Source organism: Phocoena phocoena, chromosome 2, assembly GCF_963924675.1.
Source record: "Phocoena phocoena chromosome 2, mPhoPho1.1, whole genome shotgun sequence".
Lineage (NCBI taxonomy): Eukaryota > Metazoa > Chordata > Mammalia > Artiodactyla > Phocoenidae > Phocoena > Phocoena phocoena.
Genome location: NC_089220.1, coordinates 54,225,984 through 54,251,806, shown reverse-complemented (window position 1 = coordinate 54,251,806; position 25,823 = coordinate 54,225,984). Strand labels below are relative to the sequence as shown.

Here is a 25,823-nt window from a genome sequence, read left to right as displayed (position 1 = left end):
GAAAGCAGCCATAGCTAACATGTCTGTGTTACAATAAAATATTGTTTACAAAAAAAGGTGATATGCCAGATTTGGCCTATGCACCAAGTATGCTGACCTCTGTGTAGACAGAACAAAACAAAACTGTAATTGATTTACTATTATGCTTGGTACTAAATAGACAGTCAAGCAGTATTAAACTTTTTGTGTGCATATATTTCCAATAAACAGCAATTCAATCCTTAATTAAGATTTTACTTACCTTTATATTAAAACCTTAGAAACAGTGGACTTCTGCCACAGAAAATTAACTAATTCACTGCTTTCTATTTCTATTGCTTTCAAAATGTTGCTACTGTTGCATTTAGGCCAAAACAAATATAGAACCTGAAATGATGGGGGAATAATATAAAGGGTACGATGCCTAAGGGATCATGGTTTTTGTGCAAAGAACACAGTATGATTCTCAGATGGCTCCCTTAAAATACCTTCCTTCATAACCTGTGTAGGCAAAAAGAGAGCCCAGATAATGATGTTATTACTAAATTCTTAAAGCACTGTGTAGCCTTTTAAAATTGGAGATGATTTAACCACATTGTGAAATGGGTAGATGAAAAAATTACCCTTAAGTGTAGCTCACTAAAACAAATCTCAGTTTTTATGCTTAATAGTCCAGTTGTCTATATACATCCATTTTTGCATTACTTTAATCTTAATACTCTTAACATTTTATATTTAGAGTCTACAAAGTCTCAGATTTGCACTTAATATTTGCACTATATTTAACTGTGTTTATGAAGTACATCCTTACTGGATATACAGATTGTTTTCAGCTTTTTGCTGTGAAGATAAATGTACAAGGAGTATCTCTGTGAAGGTTTTTGCCTTCTTTTGAATTTCTTAGGATAAACTCCCATGAATAGATATAATCTTTATGGCTCTCATATGCTTTCCAAAAGATAAGATTCAATTATGTATACACTGACATATGACTATATCAACATGCCTACTGCTTTTTGTTAGTGAATATTTTAACTTATTTTTTTAAAAGATTCTGTAATTTAGAAGGTATATAATTTACTTTGTTTTCCTTTGATAGCTAGTTAAAATGCCCCTAAGTGTTCATTCAGCCTTTTAAATTTTTCTTGCCTACTTTTTTCCTGTGAGCTTGATACTTTTTATTATTCCAGTAACATCTGAATGAGTTCTTCATATTATACATATTATTGTCTTTATCTGTTGCAAATATTTTATCCCAGTCACTGAAGTTTTTAGTTTTGTGATTTTTCATACTACAAAAATTCTTGTATACATTCAAATCTGTCAATCTTATGCTGTCACTTATTCCCTCCTCCCAATTTACTATGCAGTAGGTAATAATCTTTTCTTATCACCCCCCCTTTTTAAGTTTGCCTCACTGCATATGAATTTTAAATATATATGTTTGGTCTATCTCTGGATTTTCTATTTGGTTCTACAACCATTACTTCTGAACCCCACTGAAGGGGAGACTCTGGCCACTGATGAGAATGGCATCAGAATGCTTCTTATACTATACTATACTTTACTATACTATACTTTGGCATATCAGTGAGGGCTATCAATCCTTGGCCTAAATATTAGGGATGAACACTAACCATACATAAAATGAAAGATATAAAAGTCAGTATAAAGAAAACAATGATTTCATACATTTAAGATGCTTACCAGTACTCTTTGATGCTGCAAAGGTGTTGTACTGAAAAAATCATCATGGTCATCTTTTGGCAACTGTTCCAGAAAATCCCTCATCTGCTGCTTCCTTTTAAGAGTTCCCACTTTGGCAGTTATCTTAATAGTTTGCTTCTTATCAGAATCACTGATCTTGCCTTAAGAGTCAGCAAAACATTTTGATAAGGATTTAGTCATTTATACTAACTGCTCTATAAAGTGAACAACCTTTGCAAATTCTGAATTGTGTATTTACATTAAATAAACTCAGTCTCTGTTGTTGATATTTCCAAGCCTCTAATATAACAAATGATTCTTTCTACACTGGGATCTGTGCAATGTGATTAGATTACAAGACTACTCAGGAAGAAATTATATTAGGATTAGGTAGCGTGAGGTTGAAAAGGTTCTTTACCTGTGAGAAAGGTTACCTCTCACACTTCTCTCGCTGACTACCTAACTTATTGATTTTGCTAAAATATAAACCTTATTGAATTAGGACAGGGATACTGAATATTCCCTAAAGCCTGGTATAGGACTTCTCTGGCAGAAACCCTGGCCAGGAGTGTGTACAACTAGGGACTATAAAAACTAAATTTATTCTGAGTTTTCTTATGAATTACTAGGGGGCCCTACCCAAGTGGCCTCAAATTAACTTAGACCCTTAGAACAATAATCCAGTTATTGAAATCTCTGGATCCAACTGCAGATTTCCTAGAACAAACTCAAAGCACAAGGCTGCTAAGGCTACTATTGATGTAAGTAAGTAGCTAGGTCAGACTTAAAAATTAAACAGATGATCCTTGGAGTTCTTCCTAGCTTTAAAATTTTAAAAACAACAAAAAATACCTATAATAAAACACATGGATAAATAGAAAATACATCTAATGAGTGATCAGAAATTGATACTGATCAGGAAACTTGCATAAGCCTTTTAGATAGCCTCATCCACCAGAGGGCAGACAGGAGAAGCAAGAACTACAATCCTGCAGCCTGTGGAACAAAAACCACATTCACAGATAGACAAGATGAAAAGGCAGAAGGCTATGTACCAGATGAAGGAACAAGATAAAACCTTAGAAAAACAACTAAATGAAGTGGAGATAGGCAACCTTCCAGAAAAAGAATTCAGAAAAATGATATTGAAGATGATCCAGTACCTTGGAAAAAGAATGGAGGCAAAGATGTAGAAGACGCAAGAAATGTTTAACAAAGATCTAGAAGAATTAAAGAACAAACAAACAGAGATGAACAACACAATAACTGAAATGAAAAATACACTAAAAGGAATCAATAGCAGAATAACTGAGGCAGAAGAACGGATAAGTGACCTGGCAGACAGAATGGTGGAATTCACTGTCATGGAACAGAATAAAGAAAAAAGCATGAGGAAAAATGAAGACAGCCTAAGAGACCTGTGGGACAACATTAAACGCCAACAACATTGGAAATTATAGGGATCCCAGAAGGAGAGAGAAAGAGAGGACCCAAGAAAATATTTGAAGAGATTACAGTCGAAAACTTCCCTAACATGGGAAAGGAAATAGCCACCCAAGTCCAGGAAGTGGAGAGAGTCCCATACAGGATAAACCCAAGGAGAAACACGCCGAGACACAAAGTAATCAAATTGGCAAAAATTAAAGACAAAGAAGAATTGAATACAGCAAGGGAAAAACTACAAATAACATAAAAGGGAACACCCATAAGGTTAACAGCTGATTTCTCAGCAGAAACTCTACAAGCCAGAAGGGAGTGGCATGATATACTTAAAGTGATGAAAGGGAAGAACCTACAACCAAGATTACTCTACCGGGCAAGGATCTCATTCAGATTTGATGGAGAAATCAAAAGCTTTACAGACAAGCCAAAGCTAAGAGAATTCAACACCACCAAACCAGCTCTACAACAAATGCTAAAGGAACTTCTCTAGGCAGGAAACACAAGAGAAGAAAAGGACCTACAAAAACAAACCCAAAACAATTAAGAAAATGGTCATAGGAACATACATATCAATAATTACCTTAAACATGAATGCATTAAATGCTCCAACCAAAAGACACAGGCTTGCTGAATGGATACAAAAACAAGACCCATATATATGCTGTCTACAAGAGACCCACTTCAGACCAAGGGACACATTCAGACTGAAAGTGAGGGGATAGAAAAAGATATTCCATGCAAATGGATATCAAAAGAAAGCTGAAGTAGCAATACTCATATCAGATAAAACAGACTTTAAAATAAAGAATGTTACAAGAGACAAGGAAGTACACTACATAATGATCAAGGAATCAATCCAAGAAGAAGATATAACAATTATAAATATATATGCACCCAACATAGGAGCACCTCAATACATAAGGCAACTGCTAACAGCTTTCAAAGAGGAAATCGACAGTGACACAATAATAGTGGGGGATGTTAACACCTCACTTACACCAATGGACAGATCATGCAAACAGAAAATTAATAAGGAAATACAAACTTTAAAACACAATAGACCAGACAGATTTAATTGACATTTATAGGACATTCCATCCAAAAGCAGGTTACACTTTCTTCTCAAGTGTGCATGGAACATTCTCCAGGACAGATCACATTTTGGGTCACAAATCAGGCCTCAGTAAATTTAAGAAAATTGAACTCATATCAAGCATCTTTTCTGACCACAATGCTATGAGATTAGAAATCAATTACAGGGAAAAAAATGTAAAAAACACGAACACATGATGAGACTAAACAATACGTTACTAAATAACCAAGAGATCATTGAAGAAATCAAAGAGGAAATCAAAAAATACCTAGAGACAAATGATAATGAAAACACGATGATCCAAAACCTATGGGATGCAGCAAAAGCAGTTCTAAGAGGGAAGTTTATAGCTATACAAGCCTACCTGAAGAAACAAGAAAAATCTCAAACAATCTAACCTTACACCTAAAGGAACCAGAGAAAGAAGAACAAACAAAACCCAAAGTTAGCAGAAGGAAAGAAATCATAAAGATCAGAGCAGAAATAAATGAAATAGAAACAAAGAAAACAACAAAGATCAATAAAACTAAAAGCTGGTTCTTTGAGAAGATAAACAAAATTGATAAACCATTAGCTGGGCTCATCAAGAAAAAGGAGAGGACTCAAATCAATAAAACTAGAAATGAAAAAGGAGAAGTTACAACAGACACTGCAGAAATATAAAGCATCCTAAGAGACTACTACAAGCAACTCTATGTCAATAAAATGGACCACCTGGAAGAAATGGACAAATTCTTAGAAAGGTATAACCTTCTAAGACTAAACCAGGAAGAAACAGAAAATATGAACAGACCAATCACAAGTAATGAAATTGAAACTGTGATTAAAAATCTTCCAACAAACAAAAGTCCAGGACCAGATGGCTTCACAGGTGAATTCTATCAAACATTTAGAGAAGAGCTAACACCCATCCTTCTCAGACTCTTCCAAAAAATTGCAGAGGGAGGAACACTCCCAAACTCATTCTATGAGGCCACCATCACCCTGATACCAAAACCAGACAAAGATACTACAAAATAAGAAAATTACAGACCAATATCACTGATGAATATAAATGCAAACGTCCTCAACAAAATACTAGCAAACAGGATCCAACAACACATTAAAAGGATCATACACCATGATCAAGTGGGATTTATCCCAGGGATGCAAGGATTCTTCAATATACGCAAATCAATGTGATACACCATATTAACAAACTGAAGAATAAAAACCATATGATCATCTCAATAGATGCAGAAAAAAAGCTTTTGACAAAATTCAACACCAATTTATGATAAAAACTCTCCAGAAAGTGGGCATAGAGGGAACCTACCTCAACATAATAAAGGCTATATGACAAACCCACAGCAAACATCATTCTCAATGGTGAAAAACTGAAAGCATTTCCTCTAAGATCAGGAACAAGACAAGGATGTCCACTCTCGCCACTATTATTCAACATAGTTTTGGAAGTCCTAGCCACGGCCATCAGAGAAGAAAAAGAAATAAAAGGAATACAGATTGGAAAAGAAGAAGTAAAACTGTCACTGTTTGCAGATGACATGATCCTATACATAGAGAATCCTAAAGATGCCACCAGAAAACTACTAGAGGTAATCAATGAATTTGGTAAAGTTGCAGGATACAAAATTAATACACAGAAATCTCTTGCATTCCCGTACACTAATGATGAAAAATCTGAAAGAGAAATTAAGGAAACACTCCCATTTACCACTGCAACAAAAAGAATAAAATACCGAGGAATAAACCTAGTTAGGGAGACAAAAGACCTGTATGCAGAAAAGTATAAGACAATGATGAAATAAATTAAAGATGATACCAACAAATGGAGAGATACAGCATGTTCTTGGATTGGAAGAATCAATATTGTGAAAATGACTTAACTACCCAAAGCAATCTACAGATTCAATGCAATGCCTATCAGATTACCAATGGCATTTTTCACAGAACTACAACAAAAAAATCTTAAAATTTGTATGGAGGCACAGACCCCCAATAGCCAAAGCAGTCTTGAGGGGAACAAACGGAGCTGGAGGAATCAGACTCCCTGACTTCAGACTATACTACAAAGCTACAGTAATCAAGACAATATGGTAGGGGCACAAAAACAGAAATGTAAATCAATGGAACAGGACAGAAAGCACAGAGATAAACCCACGCACCTATGGTCAACGAATCTATGACAAAGGAGGTAAAGGATATACAATGGAGAAAAGACAGCCTCTTCAACAAGTGGTGCTGGGAAAACTGGCCAGCTACATGTAAAAGAATGAAATTAGAACACTACCTAACACCATACATAAAAATAAACTCAAAATAGATTAGAGAAGTAAATATAAGACTAGACACTATAAAACTCTTAGAGGAAAACATAGGAAGAACACTCTCTGACATAAATCACAGCAAGATGTTTTTGATCCACCTCTTAGAATAATGGAAATAAAAACAAAAATAAACAAATGGGACCTAATGAAACTTAAAAGCTTTTGCAAAGTAAAGGAGACTACAAACAAGACGAAAAGAGAACCCTCAGAATGGGAAATATATTTGCAAATGAATCAACGGACAAAGGATTACCCCCCAAAATATATAAACAGCTCATGCAGCTCAATATTAAAGAAACAAACAACCCAATCCAAAAATGGGCAGAAGACCTAAATAGACATTTCTCCAAAGAAGACATACAGATGGCCAAGAAGCACATGAAAAGCTCCTCAACATCACTAATTATTAGAGAAATGCAAATCAAAACTACAATGAGTTATTACCTCACACCAGTTAGAATGGTCATCATCAGAAAATCTACAAACAAATGCTGGAGAGGGTGTGGAGAAAAGGGAACCCTCTTGCACTGTTGGTGGGAATGTAAATTGACACAGCCACTATGGAGAACAGTATGGAGGTTCCTTAAAAAATTTTAAAAAACGAAAAATAGAATTACCACATGACCCAGCAATCCCACTACTGGGTTACCCAGAGGAAACCATAATTCAAAAAGACGCATGCATCCCAATGTTCACTGCAGCACTATTTACAATAGCCAGGTCATGGAAGCAACCTAAATGCCCCTCGACAGACAAATGATTAATGAAGATGTGGTACATATATACAATGGAATATTACTCAGCCATAAAAAGGAATGAAATTGGGTCATTTGTAGAGATGTGGATGAATCTACAGACTGTCACACAGAGTGAAGTAAGTCAGAAAGAGAAAAACAAATATCGCATATTAACACACGTATGTGTAACCTAGAAAAATGGTACAGATGAACCGGTTTGCAGGGCAGAAATTGAGACACAGATGTAGAGAACAAACGTTGGACACCAAGGGGGGAAAGCAGTGTCAGGGGGGTGGTGGTGTGATGAATTGGGAGATTGGGATTGACATGTATACACTGATGTGTATAAAATGGATGACTAATAAGAACCTGCTGTATAAAAAAATAAATAAAATTCAAAAAAAGAAATCGATATTGAGAACTAGGAAAAAACTATTTCCTACAAAGGTTACCTTTGGGGTTGACTGGCTTTTTCTTGGTGACATGTTTCTGAGATCTTTTTCCTCGGGGATCTTCCATGTATTTCCTCTGGCATTCATGAGCAGATCGAGAACCTACAGCCATAGCCACCTCTGACCAGAAACCAGGCTTGTGCTTTGGAAGAGATGCAAAAGCACTATCGAAGACCAAAAACAGTTAAAGAACAAGCAATTCAACTCAATAAAAAAATAACCTTCTGAAGGCATACTACTAAATCAAGGAGAATTACTGAGCTGAAGGAATTTTATCAAAATCATTCTAGATAACTATTTAGGAAGCAGATAGTATTCTCTCCACTTAATAACCTACTCTAATGCTTAAAATACAAAGATGTAAGTGTACATATCTAGTAGATGCCTTCTATTTTGTTGTAGTCTATTAAACCTGAAAAACCATGCCCAATCTTTCAACATTTTTTTCCTAAGTCCAACTAATCAGTGATTAGATCTTTGGGGGGACTCTAGCATGACTAACTTTTGTACACTGCTGCACAAATCTTACTGGTGCTAACTATATTGGAAGACAAGCTCCTAGTTTCTATATATTCCATGTTACAAACTCTTATTAAAAAGTGTTACGCTTGCTTTCATTCTATTATAATTTATAGAACACAATATTTTAGATATAATACTTAACTGAGGGAAATGAAAATTGAAATAGAAAAAAACTAAGTCAATATAAGGTAGTTCCCCAATTTAACAAACGAGTTTCATTCTAAAATCTCATTGCAAATGATTACAGTAAGTCCCCTACATATGAATGAATTTCGTTCTGAGACTGCATTTTTAAGTCCAATTTGTTGGTAAGTCCAACAAAGTTAGACTAGGTATCCAACTAACACAATTGGCTATATAGTGCTATACTGTAATACGCTTATATTACTTTTCACACAAATAATACATTAAAAACAAACACAAAAATAAAAACAGTTTTACTCTTACACTAAAGAACCTTGAAAAGTACAGTAGTACCAGCTACATCACCACTGCTTTTATGCTTGCATCCGGACATCCTGGGCTTGAAATAAAGATACCGTACTACTGTACTCGATACAATATTGTACAGTAAAGCACACAAAAGCACAACTACTTGTAAAGGATGCACACACATGACAGTATACACTGGACATGTGAACTAACTTATGTGACTGGACATGTGAACACATGTTCGCATCTTCGGAAGTTCACAACTTGAAGGTTCAGATGTAGGGACTTACTGTATTTAGAACCTGGTATACATATTACTGCCCTCCCCCTCCAAGAGATATTATATATTGTGGTTAGGCTGATAGTTCTGCCAGAAAAGATCTATTTAACTCACCAGTTAACCTATGCAGTGTTATGCTGGTAAATTTTTTACAACTAGTTTTCTGGGGTTAAAAAGCCCCAATTTGTAGTGTTTGTCAATTTCGATGTTGTAAATACTCCTGTCGTGGATGATTTCAAGTTACCAACATGGAGTAAGAAATGTGCAACAGCACACAATTATAAAGAATTTCCACTACACAGATATGACAGATGTAAAGAACCTCAAGGGCACAGATAATAAAATATAGTAAAATAATTAGGAAGTGATGAGTTTAGAGTTTTAGTTTGTTTCTAATTTATTTAACCTTTAGTTTATATAATTTAATTTTTAATAATGATCATGAAACATTTAATTTGTAAAATTCATGAAAATTTAAGAATCAACTTTTGTGAATATATAAGATCTAACTACAGAATACCACTCACTCGATGCATAAAAGGAGAACAAATACTTATGGGCATTGAACACTTAACAAATGTTCTACTCTTGCATAACTAATCATTCCACATGTGTTCTAAAGCAGAGAACTATAGGGAGGGGGCTCAAGCTTCCCTATCTGTGTACATAGCTAACATTCAAGTCTAGGATTGCCTAAAAGGACTATTTTGTCATAATAAAAATACTTAATGCACTTAGTAAGAAATTAGTCTGTAATGAACACATCTTCTCTAGTTAATCCCAGATAATTTAAAAAGGCAAATGTAATCATATCACTCCAGTCTACTTAAAAATCACTTCATCATTTTTAAGCATAAAAACCTAAATATGATCTATGTTCTTCCTTGCCTGTCTATTCTCATCCTCTACAGCTCTTCCCTCACTTTCTGTATGCCAGTCATTTTGGCCTTTAGTATTTTTAAATATGTTCTCTTACTTTCTACTTTTACATACACTGTTTTACTTTAAAACGTACTTATCATGAATCTTTGGCCTAAATACTTATTTAACCTTCAAATCTTAGTTCTAGTATCTGCCTAAACTAAGTCAGATTTCCCTGATAAATACTGTCATAAACTTCTTACAGGGATTATTTGCTAAGTATCTGTCTACCCTACTAGGTTATAAGCATGATGGGGGGGTACAAAACAGTGGGCTGCAACCAAGAATCACTTAAGGAGCTTATAGCAAAATGCAAGCAAGCAAGTAAAATAAGCGAACAGATTCATAGACTCCATCCCTGAAGATTTCAATACAGTAGGTCTGGGGCAGCAATCCTTTGCATTTTCCAAAAGCTCCTCATGTGATTATTTTGCTTTGAAATCAGCATTAGAATTGCTTTACGTTGTTTGTAAGAAAGAGGCATTACATCTAACTGAGTGGAAAGTAGGAATAGGTGATAACAAGGAAATGTTACAGGGAGGAGGTGACATGTGAGATAAAATTTGAAGGATGGATAAAAATATAACAGGTGAAAATAAGGCCATAATATTGGCAAAGAAATGAAGACAAGGAAGAACTACATATGGTTAGGGAATGATAAATAGTTCATATTTATAGAACAGGAAATTTCAAAGAAATAGCTGCAGGTCAAAGCTGTAAAAAACTAGAGAAGCATAAAACCCAAACCCAAACCTGCCATTTCTGAATATTTTAATAGAATGCAGTCTAGGCACTTTTTAAACAGTTTAAGTAAAATTGTCTTTTTGCGTATGGTTCTATGAATCTTAACAGATATATAACACAACAGATGGAACAGTTCCATCAGACTGAAAAAAACTCCCAGTGCTACCCCTCTGTGGTCCACCACTATAACCACTGGAAATCCCTGATCCATTTTCTTTCTTTTTAGTTCTGTCTTCTCCAGAACATAACATAAATGGAATCATATAGTATGTAACCTTTTGGGCTGGCATTTTTCACTCAGCATAATACCTCTGAAATTCATTCAAGTGGTTACAAGTATCAATAGTTCTTCTTTTTTATTACTCAGTAGTCCAATCACTATAAGATCATACCACAATTTCATTTATGAAGAAAGTATCATGAAAATCAGGCAGAGAAATGAGCTACGTAAAACCAAACTGTAACATTGTTTATGAACTTCTGGGCTCACACTGCAAATTTTGATATATTTTCTTTGTTGTTCAGTTCAGAATATCTTCCCTTGAGACTTCCTCTTTGACCCATAGATTATTTATAGGTGTGTTATTTATTTTTCAACCACTTGGAATTTTTTGTTTTCTTTTACGGACTTGTAGCTTAATTCAATTATGGCCAGAGAACACCCTTTATATAACTTCAGTTATACTCAATTCGTTAAGATTTGTTTTATGACCTAGTAAATGTTCTTTCTTAGTGAATAATCCACCTATCCTTAGAAATAATGTGTTTTTTCCCTGTTGGGTACACTATTCCAAAATGTCAGCTAGCACAGTTGGCTGATGGTGTTGTTCATTCAGTTCTTGTATACCCTTACTAATTATCTGTCTACTACTGCCATCAATTACCAAGAGAAGAATACTGAAGTCTCCAACTATAATTGTGGATTTGACTCTTTTCAGTTCAGTACTTTCCTTTTAGTTTTGTCAGATTTTGATTCATGTATTTTGAGGTTTTGTTCTCAGGTGCATACACATTTAGGATTGTTAAGTCTTCCTGGTGAAATAGCACTTCTATCATTTTGTAATGTCCGTCTTTATTCTCGATATTTTCTTCATACTGAAATCTTTGATTAGTATTAGTATAGCCACTCCAGCTATCTATTGAATTTGCATGGCATGTATCTATCCTTTCACTTTTAACTTACCTCTGTCCTATTTGAAGTGAGTTTCCTTTATACAACACAGTGGGATCATGTTTTTAAATTCATTCTAACAATCTTTTAAATGGTATTTATATTATTAACATAATTAATGTAATTTATATTATTAACATAATTAATGTAATTGTTTTTCTTTGTTCCTCCTGTTTTCTATTTCCTTTTTCTGCCTTTTTTTTTTAGTATTTTAATTTATCTATTATATGTTTGAAGATATGTGTAGTTTTTTAGTGGCTGCTCTGGGGTTTACTATATACATACTGAACAGTCAACTTAGAATCAGTATCTTACTGCTTCAAGTAAAATCTTACCATCATATAAGCCTCTTCCTCACTTGTCTTCTGTATCACATTTATAAACACTGAAGAACTCCATCATGCAATGCAATATTTGCCTTAAACCGCTAAACATTTACAAGAACTCAAGAGAAGTCTACTGTATTTACCCAGAGTTGCCATCTGTCTTCCTATTCCTCCATTCCTGATACTGACTGCCTCTTTGCTCTCTCATCTCATTCTGCTATTGAGCCTATCCAGTGAGTTTTTATCTTATTTTTCAGTTCTAAAATTTCCATTTGATCCTTATTTACATTTTCTATTTCTTGCTGAGACATTATAAATTTCTGTTCAAGAATGTTTGCTTTTAGTTCCTGAAGCATTTTTATATACCTGCTTCAGAATCTTGTCAGATAATTCCAACATCTGTGTCAATCCCAGCATTCGTATCTGTTTATTATTTTTTCCATAAGAGTTGAAATTTTCCTGGTTCTTTGTATGCTAAGTAATTTTGGATTATTTCCTAGACATTTTGAATGACAAAACTCTGGGTCTTATATATATTTTATAGAGAATATTAATATTTTTGTTTTAGCAGGCAACCAACCTGGCTGTAACCTGAGCTATAAATTCCAGTCAGTCTTCTGCGGTTGCAGTTTCAGTGTCAGTTCCATTTTTAAAGCTTTGCAGTGTTATTAGGATATACTGCATGTTGGACACTGGGTGGCTGGCCTGGAAACTGCATGGTGGTCTACCATTTAGTTCAGTTCTCAAAGTCTTGGGTATGCTGTTTAGGATCAGATCCACAAATGGGCAACTCAAGGGTGAGCCTAAAAGTTCATAAACAACTTTATAGGGTTGCTTTCCCTAGGTCCTCCCTCTCTGCAGTCTGGTTCCCTAGGGTTCCCATTTTTGATTCTCTGGCAGAAACCTGGGGATTTAGTTACCCAGCTCTGCTGCACACTTTATAAAATTGTGTCTTTCTCAGGGCCAAGCACAGGACAGAAAGAGAAAATTGCAAAATGGTTTGCCCCACCCTTTTGAGACCTCTACCCGAACTGGAGAGGAAGGTTCCGCACTTTCAGTTTTAGGTACGTGTGGGCCCCAACTGATGCTGTGATGCTTGCTCCTGCTGGATTGTATGGGTACTGGGTTGTAAGAGAAAGGAGAAAAGAAAAAGAAACAACTGAGAGATTTCCTCTACTGTTTCTGAGTGTTAGTAATCCCCCTTCCTGTTCAAGCCATAACTGAAGGGCTTCTCTTTGAACTCTCTTTGTCTTGCCTCAATGCCCCCTTCCGGTTTTAGGTGGCCTTGAGTTTAGCTTGGGGGAATATCTAGAGGAAAAACTGGAAATTCACTTCCAGTTTGGTGGTTCTTAAAATTCTAGTCTCCCTCAATCAACCTGTTATTATTTATCTTCCTGAGTCAACAAAAAGCTGTTCCAAGAATTCTGTCCAGGTGTTACAGCTGCATAGAAGAAACAGAGCGGAGTATGCTTACTCATCTTACTGGGAACTGGCATTTCTGTAGTCCAGGCACTTAAAAATCTCCTTGCATGATCTGAACATACAGCAAAGGTTGACAACTTTTATTAAAGGAAATAATGGGGGATACAGCTGGAAGGGATAACTGAGGTCAACTATTACTCTCAATGCAAGGCAGAAGAAATCTTTATATAATTTGAATTTGAGTAAGAATGCAAGTGAAGGTTTTTGATGTGTCAGAACCACAACTATACATTAAGACTAATCTGGAGTTGTATAAAACAGATTACTCAGATGAACAGAATAAAGTAAAAACACAAGGCTACTTACACAGTTCAGGTAAAAGGCATTAAAGGTGTGAAAAAAAGAGTAGTGTTAAGAAAAAGGCTGTACAGGCATATCTTGTTTTATTGCCTTTTGCTTTACTGTGTTTTTTACAAACTGAAGGTTTGTGGCAACCCTGTGTCAAGCAAGACTATTGGTGCCATATTTCCAACAGCATTTGCTCACTTCATGACTGTCACATTTGGTAATTCTCACAATATTTCACACTTTTTCATCATTATTATATTTGTTATGTGATCTGTGATACTACTCTTGTATTGTTTGGGGTGCCATGAACTGTGCAAATATAAGACAGTGAATTTAACTGATAAATGTTGTGTGTTCTGACTGCTCCACTGACCAGCCATTCCCATCTCTCTCTCTCTCTCTCTCCTTGAGCCTCCTTATTCTCCGAGGACGCAAGAGTATTGAAATTAGGCCAATTAATAAGTCTACAATGGCCTCTAAATGTTCAAGTGAAAGGAAGAGTTGCAAGTCTCTCACTTTAAATCAAAAGCTAGAAATGATTAAGCTTAGTGAGGAAGGCATGTCAAGAGCTGACACAGGCTGAAAGCTAGGCCTCTTGTGCCAAACAGTAAAGTTGTGAATCCAAAGGAAAAAGTACTTTAAGGAAATTAAAAGTGCTACTCTAGTGAACACACAAATGATAACAAATAGCCTTATTGCTGATATGGAGAAAGTTTAGCGATCTGGAGAGATCAAACCAGTCACAAGATTCTTTTAAGCCAAAGTCTAATCTAGAGCAAGGTCCTAACTTTCTTTAATTCTACGAAGGGTGAGAGAGGTGAGGAAGCTTCAGATGAAAAGTCTGAAGCTAGCAGAGGTTGGCTCATGAGGTTTAATGAAAGAAGTGTCTCCATAAAAGTACAAAGTGAAGCAGCAAGTTATCCAGAAGCTCTAGCTAAGATCATCAATGAAGGTGGCTACACTACACAACAGATTTTCAATGCAGACAAAACAGTCTTCTATTGGAAAAAGATGCCATCTATGACTTTTCTGGCTAAGGAGGAAAAGTCAATGGCTGGCTTCAAATGACAGGCTGACTCTCTTGATACAGGCTCATGTAGCAGGGGACTTGACATTGAAGCCAATGCTTATTTACCATTCTGAAAATTCTAGGGTCCTTAGGTAGATTATGCTAAATCTCCTCTACCTGTGCTCTATAAATGGAACAAAGTCTGGAGGTCAGCACATCTACTTACAACAAGGTTTACTGAATCATTTTAAGACCACTGTGTAGAGCTACTGTTCAGAAAGAAAGATTCTTTTCAAAATATTACTGCTCATTTACAGTGTACCTGGTCACCCAAAAGCTCTAATGGAGATGTACAAGATTTATGTTGTTTTCAGCCTGCTAACATAACATCCATTCTGCAGCTTATGAATCAAGGAGTAATTCTGATTTTCAAGTCTTATTATTTAAGAAATATATTTCCTAAGGCTAGAGCTGCCACAGATAGTGATTCCTCTGATGGATCAAAGTAAATTGAAAACCTTCTGGAAAGGATTCACCATTAAAATGCCATTAAGAATATTTGTGATTCATGGGAAGAGGTCTATTAAAATATCAACATTCACAGGAGTTTGGAAGAAGTTGATTCCAACCCTCATGAATGACTTGGAGGAGTTAAAGACTTCAGTGGAAGAAGTCTCTGCAGATGTAGTGGAAATAGTGAGAACTAGAATTAGAAGTGGAGCCTAAAGATGTGGCTGAATTGCTACAATCTCATGATAAAAGTTGAACTTATGAGGAACTGCTTCTTATGGATGAGCAAAGAAAGTGATTTTATGAGATGAAATCTACTCCTGGTGAAGATGCTGTGAAGACTGTTGAAATGACAACAAAGGATTTAGAATATTACATAAACTTAGCTGATAAAGCAGCAGCAGGGTTTGAGAGGACTGACTCCAATTTTGAAAGAAGTTCTACTGTGGGTAAAATGCTACCAATATCAAGGCAAGACCCTCCAACAGCAAAAGGATTACAACTTGCTGAGGACTCAAATGATTAGCATTTTTAAGCAATAAATTATTTTTTTTAACTAAGGTATATACACTGGTGTTTTTGACATAATGCTATTGCACACTTAAGAGACTACAGTAGAGTGTAAACATAATTTTCATATGCACCAGGAAACCAAAAAATTAATGTGACTTTCTTTGTTGAGATATTCACCTTCTTCCAGTAGTCCAGAATTGAACCCACAATATTGCCTAAGTATAGCTGGTAGCTTCTTAATTTTAAAAAAAATTAGATTTAAAAAATTAGATTAAAAATCAATAATAATAAAGAGTTTAAACCTAGTTGACTAGAAAAATTACATATTCAGAAACAGGAATGTCAGGCAAAGTGGACAGGCAGGGGAAAATAAGTTTGGTTTTTGACATATTAAGTTAGCTGTAGGTGAGATTTATGTAGAGATTTCCAGCAGGCAAAGGGAAATACAAACCTAAGTACAAGAATTCAAGACCAGAGGCACAGATTTGGAAGTCCCTTTGCAAAAAGGAAAAATAGAACTTTGGAATGAAAAGATCACTGAGGAATACACTACTGCTAGAAAGCAAGCAGCCAAAACCAAGAAGTCTGAAGAGTAAGAAAACCTTCTCTGCCTGAAAATAAGATAGAGAAGGAAAATTTAGGAAATCGAGAAAGGAAGAGTACAGTGGCACAAAGATGCCTTAGGAAGAGAAGGTAGATTTGAAAATGAATTCCAAATGTTATAAAGTTGGGAGTACACAAGAGAATGGAACACTGAACGTGGCGTGTTTCTATGTTATCCTTCCCTCTTTTATCAATCATATCTTCCTTTCTTTCTACTAGATCATTTCCAAGAACATACCATTATACCCTGGCATGAGTCACCTTACAAACAAGCAAGCAAGCAACTAAACATACATGTTCCCTTATCTTCACACTGTCTTCTATGACTATGCATTCTTCTGTTCCCTATCATTGCCAAATTTCTTGTGTCATCCATCTAGGTTGTCTTTACTGTCTCATTCACTCTTCATCTCTCAACTATGATCTGGCTTCCAATACTAACTACCACACTACTGAAACTGCTTTTCAAGTCTATGTAGCTAAATCCAATTCTCATCATACCTGATTTATCAAGCAGCACTAATTAAGAAACCTTGGACAAATCACTGAATTTTTGAGACTAATTTCTCTTCTATAAATGAGGGGGAAAAGACTGTACTAAATAATCTACAAACTTGGATTCAAATTTAAGGTTTTATAATAGTAAATTTACTTATAAAATATTCCTTAAAATGTGAAGCTAAGTGAGAGAGCTGCATTTGTCTGTGTTGAAATGGTTTACCCCTGCTTTACTGAGGTATAATTGACAAAAAAACCTGTATATATTTAAAGTGTACATGTGATCATTTGACATACATATACATTGTGAAATGATTACCACAATCAAATTAATGAACACATCTGTCCCCTCACATAGTTACCCTTTTTTAGGGGGGAGGGGGAGGGGACTCTCTTGAAATATTAAATGGGAATGAAAAGAGGGTCACTCACTTTCCTCACATGCAGGCTATAGATGGCCACAAAGAACCTAGTTAGAAGTTATCTGTACTCTCCCTCTACTCCCTATATAAATTTTAATTTCTCTCCATGTGTTTTTGGATGACATCTTCCATATTAACAAACAGAAGTCATTAAATCAGCCCGTTATTAGAGTTTTTATGTTGTAAACTGTTTTGTGGCCCCTCTAGATATTTCAGAGTCAAATCTGACTACTTACCAATGAAGTTTCTGTAATTCTTTCTTATTCCATTCCTCATCCTGAATTAAACCAGGTAAACATGCTAAGGAATACCTGTTTGTCTTGCCAGATCCCATTGTCTCAATAGCTGGAAGCTCATTGCTAATATCAGATTTCTGAAGATTTTCTTTAGCAGAACATCTAGCTTTCTTTTGTTTCATATGAAGTTCATTTTCACTCTCTTCAGTTTCAGATTCAGACATCACTGGGATTGTCCTTGTTTTTCTTGTGCTTTTTCTCAAGTGAACCACTATTTCTTTGGTATTTCTTGCTCTGGTTTTCTTAACAACCCCAGCTTTTCTTCTAAATTCCTTTCCTTTTTCACTCTCTTCATTAGACAAATCTGATGAGGACTGATGCTTGTAAAATGACACAGTTACTTGATTTTCAGTTTTCTTCAATTTTGATAACCTTGTATTTTTCTTAAAGTCAGAGGTGACTGTTTGTTCCTTTTTAGGACTAGGTATTTTTATTTTCTGGTTGACAGTGAGTAAATCACATTCACTACAATCTTCCTTGCTTTTACTTTTATGACCCACACTATACTCAAATGTACTTTCTAAAGTCTTTGTGGGTTTGCTGATTGGACTTGTAGGTTCATTTAAGTTTGATTTACTTTCTTTTTGATGCTTTCGCGCTGCAAAATCTGTTACTGCTTTAATGGTGCCAAAGGACAGATTATAATTCATGCATTTTTGCTCTATAATTTTTTTAGATTTGAGTGGTGTTACTAAAATATAAGGTTTCTTCTGATTAACAGCCACATATTTTCTTTCTTCGTCTGAGAAAAACTGTTCCCTTGATGTTAGAATATCAATGGATACTTTGGATTCTTCAGTTCTCTCTTTAATTTCATAAGACAAAACCAAAGATCAAAATTTCAAATTAGCTACAAACAAAATATAGAAAAAATATTTCCCAAATAAAATATACTGTTTCTTTCCCCACAAACTCCATTTTAAACACTATCGCCAAATTAATCTTCCTGAAGCACTGGTCTGTTCAGATCACTGCCCCTTCAATTGTAAACATATACTAATTTTTATACCAATCTGTCCATGACGTCTCACAGTCTACTTAGTGTACACAGTTCCTCTGCCTGGTCTTAAATATAGCTCTATCACTCACTGTACCCAAATCTGAATGATATTCTATGTCTGTTAATCCACTGCTTCTCAACTTTCATTAATGTCATTCACTCTACTTGGAAAGTTTCCTTCACTTACCACCTGCTTCAATTCTGTTCTATAACCTTCTTTATTTCTGTTTTCTAACCCACCTATCCACAAACTTTGTCTTGATTCCCTCAACTGAATGAAAACTCTCCTTCAAATTTCCAGAATACTTTCAAATAATACCATGTTTGACAATGTGCCCTGCATTATAATTAACATACTTCTCTTATCTTTCAACTGAAAAAAATTCTTAATGGTAAGAATTTCGTCTTCATTTTTGATTTTTTTTTGCTGGAGTTAGTACAGTCTTTCACATACATAGGAGATGCTAAATATTTGTTAAATTTGGAAGTAAAATATTAAGAAGACATAAGGAAAACCACTAGGGTTGCTAAAACCTTACTAGGTATGTAATATATGGAACAGAAGCTATCCTAGTTTAGGAGAGTTAGGAAAACATGGAACTCCATCTGCATGGCCCCATATGCATCCCCAGCGGTGGTCACAGAGATACATTTTTGCTGAATCCCCCAAAACTCCATGAAGCATCATGGGCTAACAACCAAAGCAGAACTTGGGAATCTTTATTATACTGTGTCACTGGTTAAAGAAAGCAAATTAAAATGAGAGAAACTCTCCAATTTGAAACTTAGGAAACCAGAAGCCAAACTAATTTTAACTTTAAATTATACAATTATAAATATATACAAATTGTAAATCATCACACCAATCATCGTAGTGAAGTACTCCAACAACCTACACATATTATGTGCCATTTTACAAGATGAATGACAAAATGAAAGACTGATGGGTAATACTGAATGCTGGGGAAAAAAGAAGCCTCTAAATTATAGTTCATGGAGAAGTGGCACTAGACAAAAGTAATCAGGAAAGTTTCTACATGATTTCTCAATGGAATCATGTATCTTCATATTATGAAGGAAAAGTTTTCTTCTAATTCCTCATATAAACATGATTCAAATGTTCAATTGGAAATGTGAAAATTTTGAACTTTCTAATTTTGAACAAAACCTTTTTATTCTGAATATTTTTATTCATTTTATTAAATAATTTGAATAAAGATTCAGACCATTCTGGATACTTCAACCTAAGCTGTATGAAGTTAGTAGTGTTAGTATTGTTTCCTCTCTACTTCTTTAAGCACTTATAAATGTTCCTCACTTTCATCTCTTTTCAACTAGAAGAAATAAGATAGGAAAAAGTGCTATTAAGCTGATGGATTTAACTCAATATGAAATTTTAAACTTGCTAATGTGTAGAGAAAAGGTTCTTTAAATTCTGGTAGGCAGGATTTCAGTGAAATTACTCTGAAAATCCACACTTACACAAAACTAAATTATGGTATTAAGTTCATAGAAGTCTGTACTTGAAGATGCACAATGGATGGTACTCCTTGCTCTTGAGATTATTACAGTATGGTGAGGAAGGCTGATATTATAATCATTTACAATATACTGTTAAGTATAATAACAGAGATATATAAAGTACTTTAAGAGCAATACTATAATATATAGATTACAGAACTAAATATACAAAACATTAGGTATATCATTAAAATACACACACACAATTATATCATCTTAAATTATCATTGGTTGGCACCTTTGCATAACCTCAGTTGTTTAATGTTAGATGTGGTTTTTTTTTATATTTCAGTGGTTTTTCTCATGGAAAGTGTAATGATAATGATAATACAAACAATAACAGCATCAAATACCACCACTCAAAATAATGTATGTGACAAGAAGACACTCACTGTCTTAATAGTTTCACAAAACAATAATCTAATGAATCACACTGGAAAAATGATACATCCAAAACAGAATACAGTAATATCTTCCCCTAAACTGAGCTTCTCAAGGAAAAGCATCTCATTTTATTCATCTCTAAGTTCCTAACAGCTAACATAGATCAAAGTTCATGGAAGATGCTTTAAAAATGTTTGTTGAATGATTTTCCTTTGGACACAGCTGGCATGTAAATTATCAAACTTTAGTCTTTTACATTTGTATTCTCAAATACTTTACCAATAATACTCACAATTTGACTCAAATTCCTGAAAAACAGTACCATAAGTGAAAGGAAGGAGTGGGGGTAGAGAGATGATAAGACCTAAGACTAAAGACGACTAATAAATAATTCAAAGTTAGATATACTTTTAGGGATCTTTCAAATTTCAGAGTAAAAAAGTATATAGCAGGTGCTGTAGCCCCAGGACTTCAGAATACTGAAGAGGTCTAGCAAAGACAACAAGCAGTATGCCTAATTTGCGAGAAATAGGATGACTTTTGATAAAATGAAGGATTGAGAAGGAACTGGATCAACAGTTAAGGAGTGAATTTTTGCTAGCTGTATGAAGCAGTCATCCACATATTTATTCCTTTCTCTGTACTACAAAGGATTAGCATAGTTTCAATGGGGGTGGGGGACAGGAAATAGGGTATGGTGGGGTGGGGAGCGACATACAGGTACATTTATATCCAGTATGGTGCTATGTTTCTGGCAGAAGCAGTCCTGAACTCTTGAAGTTCTGTAAAACTCTTCATTGTAAGATCAAGGTAGAATTGGCATAAATTTATACAACAGAGTCTAGGAATTTTACTCATTATATTATCTAGAAAGGACTATAAATACTTTTTTTCAGCTTGGGGTTGGGTGGATGTGAGGCAGATTATAGTTTTGGTAGAGTTGACACAGAACAGTTCTGCCAGCTACCTTCATAGCAACGGTCATTCAAAAAGACATGCCATTACCTCCATGAAAGCAAACTGGTTTTGTCTATTAACAGGAATAATAGTTAGTACAAAAATATAGGTATCTGTAATATAGGTCTGAGGTAAGCTGGCAGCCTAAATACCTTGCGTCTAGAAAACTGAAAGAACAATCATTTTTCATTGTTATGTTGATCAGTGTTCTTGGTATTCTAATTAAAAGGTATAATTTAATGAAGTAAGCTGAATGCTGACTACAGGCAGTCTACATTGCAGTTTCTCCTCTTAAGCAGTGAAAAAAACCCAGGAATTTTAGGGCAGTATAAATCAAGAACTCAATATTAAATTCACTGTAAACAATTAAACAGTGTGGAGCTCAGGTAAAAATTTACCACTATACCAACAGAGAAGAAAAGAGCAAACATACCCAAATGATCACAATCAAGGTCATAAGTGGCAGTGGCTCTTTGGAGGACTTCTGGTTTTTTTTCCCCTGCATCATTTTTCATTGATTTTCGAATGTCAGGAACAACTCTTTCAGTTTTCTGTTTTTGTCTGGCCTTTCCTCCTTTCTTTTCACAAGACCTAAAAACAAGTATAGTATTTTTCCTCTAATATTGGTTCTCAAAAAACAAAAACAAAACCCATAAATAATAAATGAAACTCCCTCAGATAAAGCTTTTTTCCCCAGCATATTACCTTTAATCTTACATTATTTAAGCTTTCATGGCTTCTACCCTTTTCCTCCCACAAACAACTTAAGTATAACATCTTAATGACCTCTTAAGTTCTTCTTATCTATGCTCTTGTATTTCCCACTTAAGCTGATATTATAAGAAAATTACAGGACAAATTCTGCCAGTTGTCTGTTCTTGTAAAGTTTATTGAAACACAGCCACATTCATTCTTTTTTTTTTTTTTACATCTTTATTGGAGTATAATTGCTTTACAATGGTGTGTTAGTTTCTGCTTTATAACAAAGTGAATCAGTTATACATATACATATGTTCCCATATCTCTTCCCCCTTGCGTCTCCCTCCCTCCCACCCTCCCTATCCCACCCCTCTAGGTGGTCACAAAGCACCGAGCTGATCTCCCTGTGCTATGCGGCTGCTTTCCACTAGCTATCTATTTTACGTTTGGTAGTGTATATATGTCCATGCCTCTCTCTCGCTTTTCAGTACTATCTATGTTGCTTTTCCACTACAAAGGCAGAGTCGAGTAGCTGTGATAGAGGCAACATACCCATGAAAATACTATCTGCCCCTTTACAGAAAAAAACTGCCAGCCCCAGTTATACCTTATTACATTGTGACATTATTAGTCAACTTACACAACCTATCCCCTATGAATTTTTAAGGGCAAGAATTAATCAAATTCAGACTTCCCTCATGGTTCAATGGTTAAGAATCCACCTGCCAAGGCAAGGGACACAGGTTCGATCCCTGGTCTGGGAAGCTCCCACATGCCGCACAGCAACTAAGTCCGTGAACCACAACTACTGAGCCCACAAGCTGCAACTACTGAGCCTGCGGGCCACAACTACTGAAGCCCATGCACTCTACGGCCCGCATGCCGCAACTACTGAGGCTGCATGCTGCAACTACTGAAGCCCATGTGCCTAGAGCCCATGCGCCGCAACTAGAGAAGCCACCACAATGAGAAACCCACGCACCTTAACGAAGAGTAACCCCTGCTCCCTGCAACTAGAGAAAGCCCACGCACAGCGACGAAAACCCAGCGCAGCCAAAAATTAAAAAAAAAAGAGTACAAAGAAAACAAACAAACAAACCAAGATTTAAAAAAAAAAAAGTAATCAAATTCTTCTTTGTTTTCCCAAGGCTGATACAGTGTCTGCTAAGCAAATGACACTTAGTAACTACTGAGGGAATGAATGAATTAAAAAAGGACCAGGGCTTCCCTGGTGGCACAGTGGTTGACAGTCTGCCTGCCGATGCAGAGGACACGGGTTCGTGCCCCGGTCCGGGAAGATCCCACATGCCGCGGAGCGGCTGGGTCCGTGAGCCATGGCCGCTGAGCCTGCGCATGTGGTGCCTGGAGCCTGTGCTCCGCAATGGGAGAGGCCACAACAGTGAGAGGCCCGCGTACTGCAAAAAAAAAACCAGACTTCCCTGGAGGTCCAGTGGTTATGACTCCATGCTCCAATGCAGGGTACATGGGTATGACCCCTGGTCAGGGAACTAAGATCCCACACGCCATGTGGCGTGGCCAAATAAAATAAAATTATTAAAAAAAAAAAAGATCAAGAACTTCGGACTCATGTTTAACAGCTAAATGCCTCTTAAAGGGTAAGTGATTGTGGATGACTCCTTGAAATACATCAAAGGTTTTATCTTCCTTTTAGATTTATTCCATATTACAGAAGTTCTAGTAAAGTGTTACTGCCTTCTCAAAGTCTATGATCAAAGACAGCTTCAAAACTGGCATTTCCAAAAATACAAATTAAAACCACTTTACATTGGTTACATGAATATATACATCTGTAAACAGCTCATCAAATTTTATTCCTAAAAGATACAGTTTATCAAATGTAAAGTATATGTTAATAAAGTTGTTTTTTAAAAAGTTAGAAGGTACTTTACCTTAACTGTTCTAAAAAATTATCAATGTACTCTTTCCATTTTTCTGGAAATCCAAACATAAATTTCCTTATGAGATAATTTGGGTAACCTATTTAATGATAAACAAACAAAAATTACTAGATTTTAAAGTGATGTCATTAATTCATTAAATAATTTAAAAATATATACTTATTGCTTACTATGTGCCAGGCACTGTCATAGATACTGAGGATTCAGCAGTTAACAAAACAAACAAAAATCCCTGCCTTCATGAAAACTGGCTTCTAAACAGAAAGCAAACCAATAAGTAAAACACCTCGTTTGTTAGATGGTCATCGATGCTGTGGAGAAAATTATGCAGTTAAGGGGAATAGGGATACCAGTGTGTTCATTCTAAAGGAGGAGAAAGGGGGCAGGCAGCTTTTCAAAAAAGGACAGAGACATTCACACAGAAATAGCATCATTTGAGTAAAGGCCTAGGACACGAAGGAGTGAGCAATGTGGCAATATAGGGTTAAAGCAGTGGAAGCAGAGGGAACAAAGTGAAAGGGTATGAAGCAAGAGTGTGCCCGGCCTGTTTGTAGAATGACAAAGAAATCAGTGTAGTTGAAGTGGAGTGAGGAGAGGCTACTCAGATAGGTAACAGAGGTAGTTGGGGGAGATTATAAAGCCTTGGGGTCATTTTATAAACCGAGTGTTTTACTTTGGGTGAGATGGGAAGCTATAGAAAAATTCTGAGTGGAAGAGTCACAGAATTTGACTTACTTTAACAGGACTGAATTAGCTGCTATTTTGAGAACAATCTGTGGAAGTACATAGGGAGAAACAATGACACCAGTTAGGAGGTTACAGCAATGATTCAGACAAAAGATGAGGAAAGTCCAGACCACAGCGGTGCAGCAGAGGCCTGGGTTCTGGATATATCATGGAGATAATGCCAGTAGGATGTACTGACGTACTAGATGTGAGTGGGAGAGAAACTGAGGAAACTGGCTAGCCACTGGAACCATGGAAAGAGAGGAAGACTGTAGGCTATATAGATTTAAGGAAGAAGACCAGGTTTTGGACATATTAACTCTGAGACATCTGTAGACATCCTAGTGGAGATGTCAAATAAGCAGACAGAAAATGAGTTGAGTGGCTCAGGGACTATTCTTCGTTACAGATAAAATTTGGCATTTGTCAAAATATGAATGAGATTTAAGCCTAAAAGAAATCAGCACAGCACTGAGTATAGAAAGAGCCGTAGTCTATCCCATCATTCAGAGGCAAAGAAGAAAGAAAAATAAGCAAAGAAACTAAGAAGGAACAGGGAATGAGGCAGTATGAAAATATGGTATTCCAGAAGCCAAGTAAAGAAAGTGTTTCAAGAAGGTAGGTGTGATTAACTGTGTCAAGTGTACACTGGATTTAGCAATGTGGGGGCCACCAGTGACTTTGATAAGGGCTGTTTTGGTGAAGAATTGAGGATTAATGCGTGATTAAAGAGAATTCAAGAAAAAATGAGAAAGAATTCAAGAGGAATTCGATCTAAGTATAACAAATCGTCTGAGCTGTTTTGCTGTAAATGAGAGCAACAGTGGCTGAAAGAAGTGTGGTTAAAAGAGGGCCCCCCCTC

The 25,823-nt window shown here is 35.8% G+C and overlaps 1 protein-coding gene across 1 annotated transcript in view; it reads right to left on the bottom strand.

Moving 5' to 3' along the window:
* Window positions 1-25,823, bottom strand: part of MIS18BP1 (MIS18 binding protein 1) — a 54,402-nt gene that overhangs the window by 10,824 nt on the left and 17,755 nt on the right. Inside the window, exons 6-10 of the mRNA XM_065871678.1 lie at window positions 24,227-24,314; window positions 22,051-22,208; window positions 17,696-18,560; window positions 7,730-7,902; window positions 1,687-1,847 (exon numbers count right to left, since the gene is read on the bottom strand). Coding sequence (XP_065727750.1) covers window positions 1,687-1,847; window positions 7,730-7,902; window positions 17,696-18,560; window positions 22,051-22,208; window positions 24,227-24,314 — 1,445 coding nt within the window. The remainder of the gene's footprint in view (window positions 1-1,686; window positions 1,848-7,729; window positions 7,903-17,695; window positions 18,561-22,050; window positions 22,209-24,226; window positions 24,315-25,823) is intronic.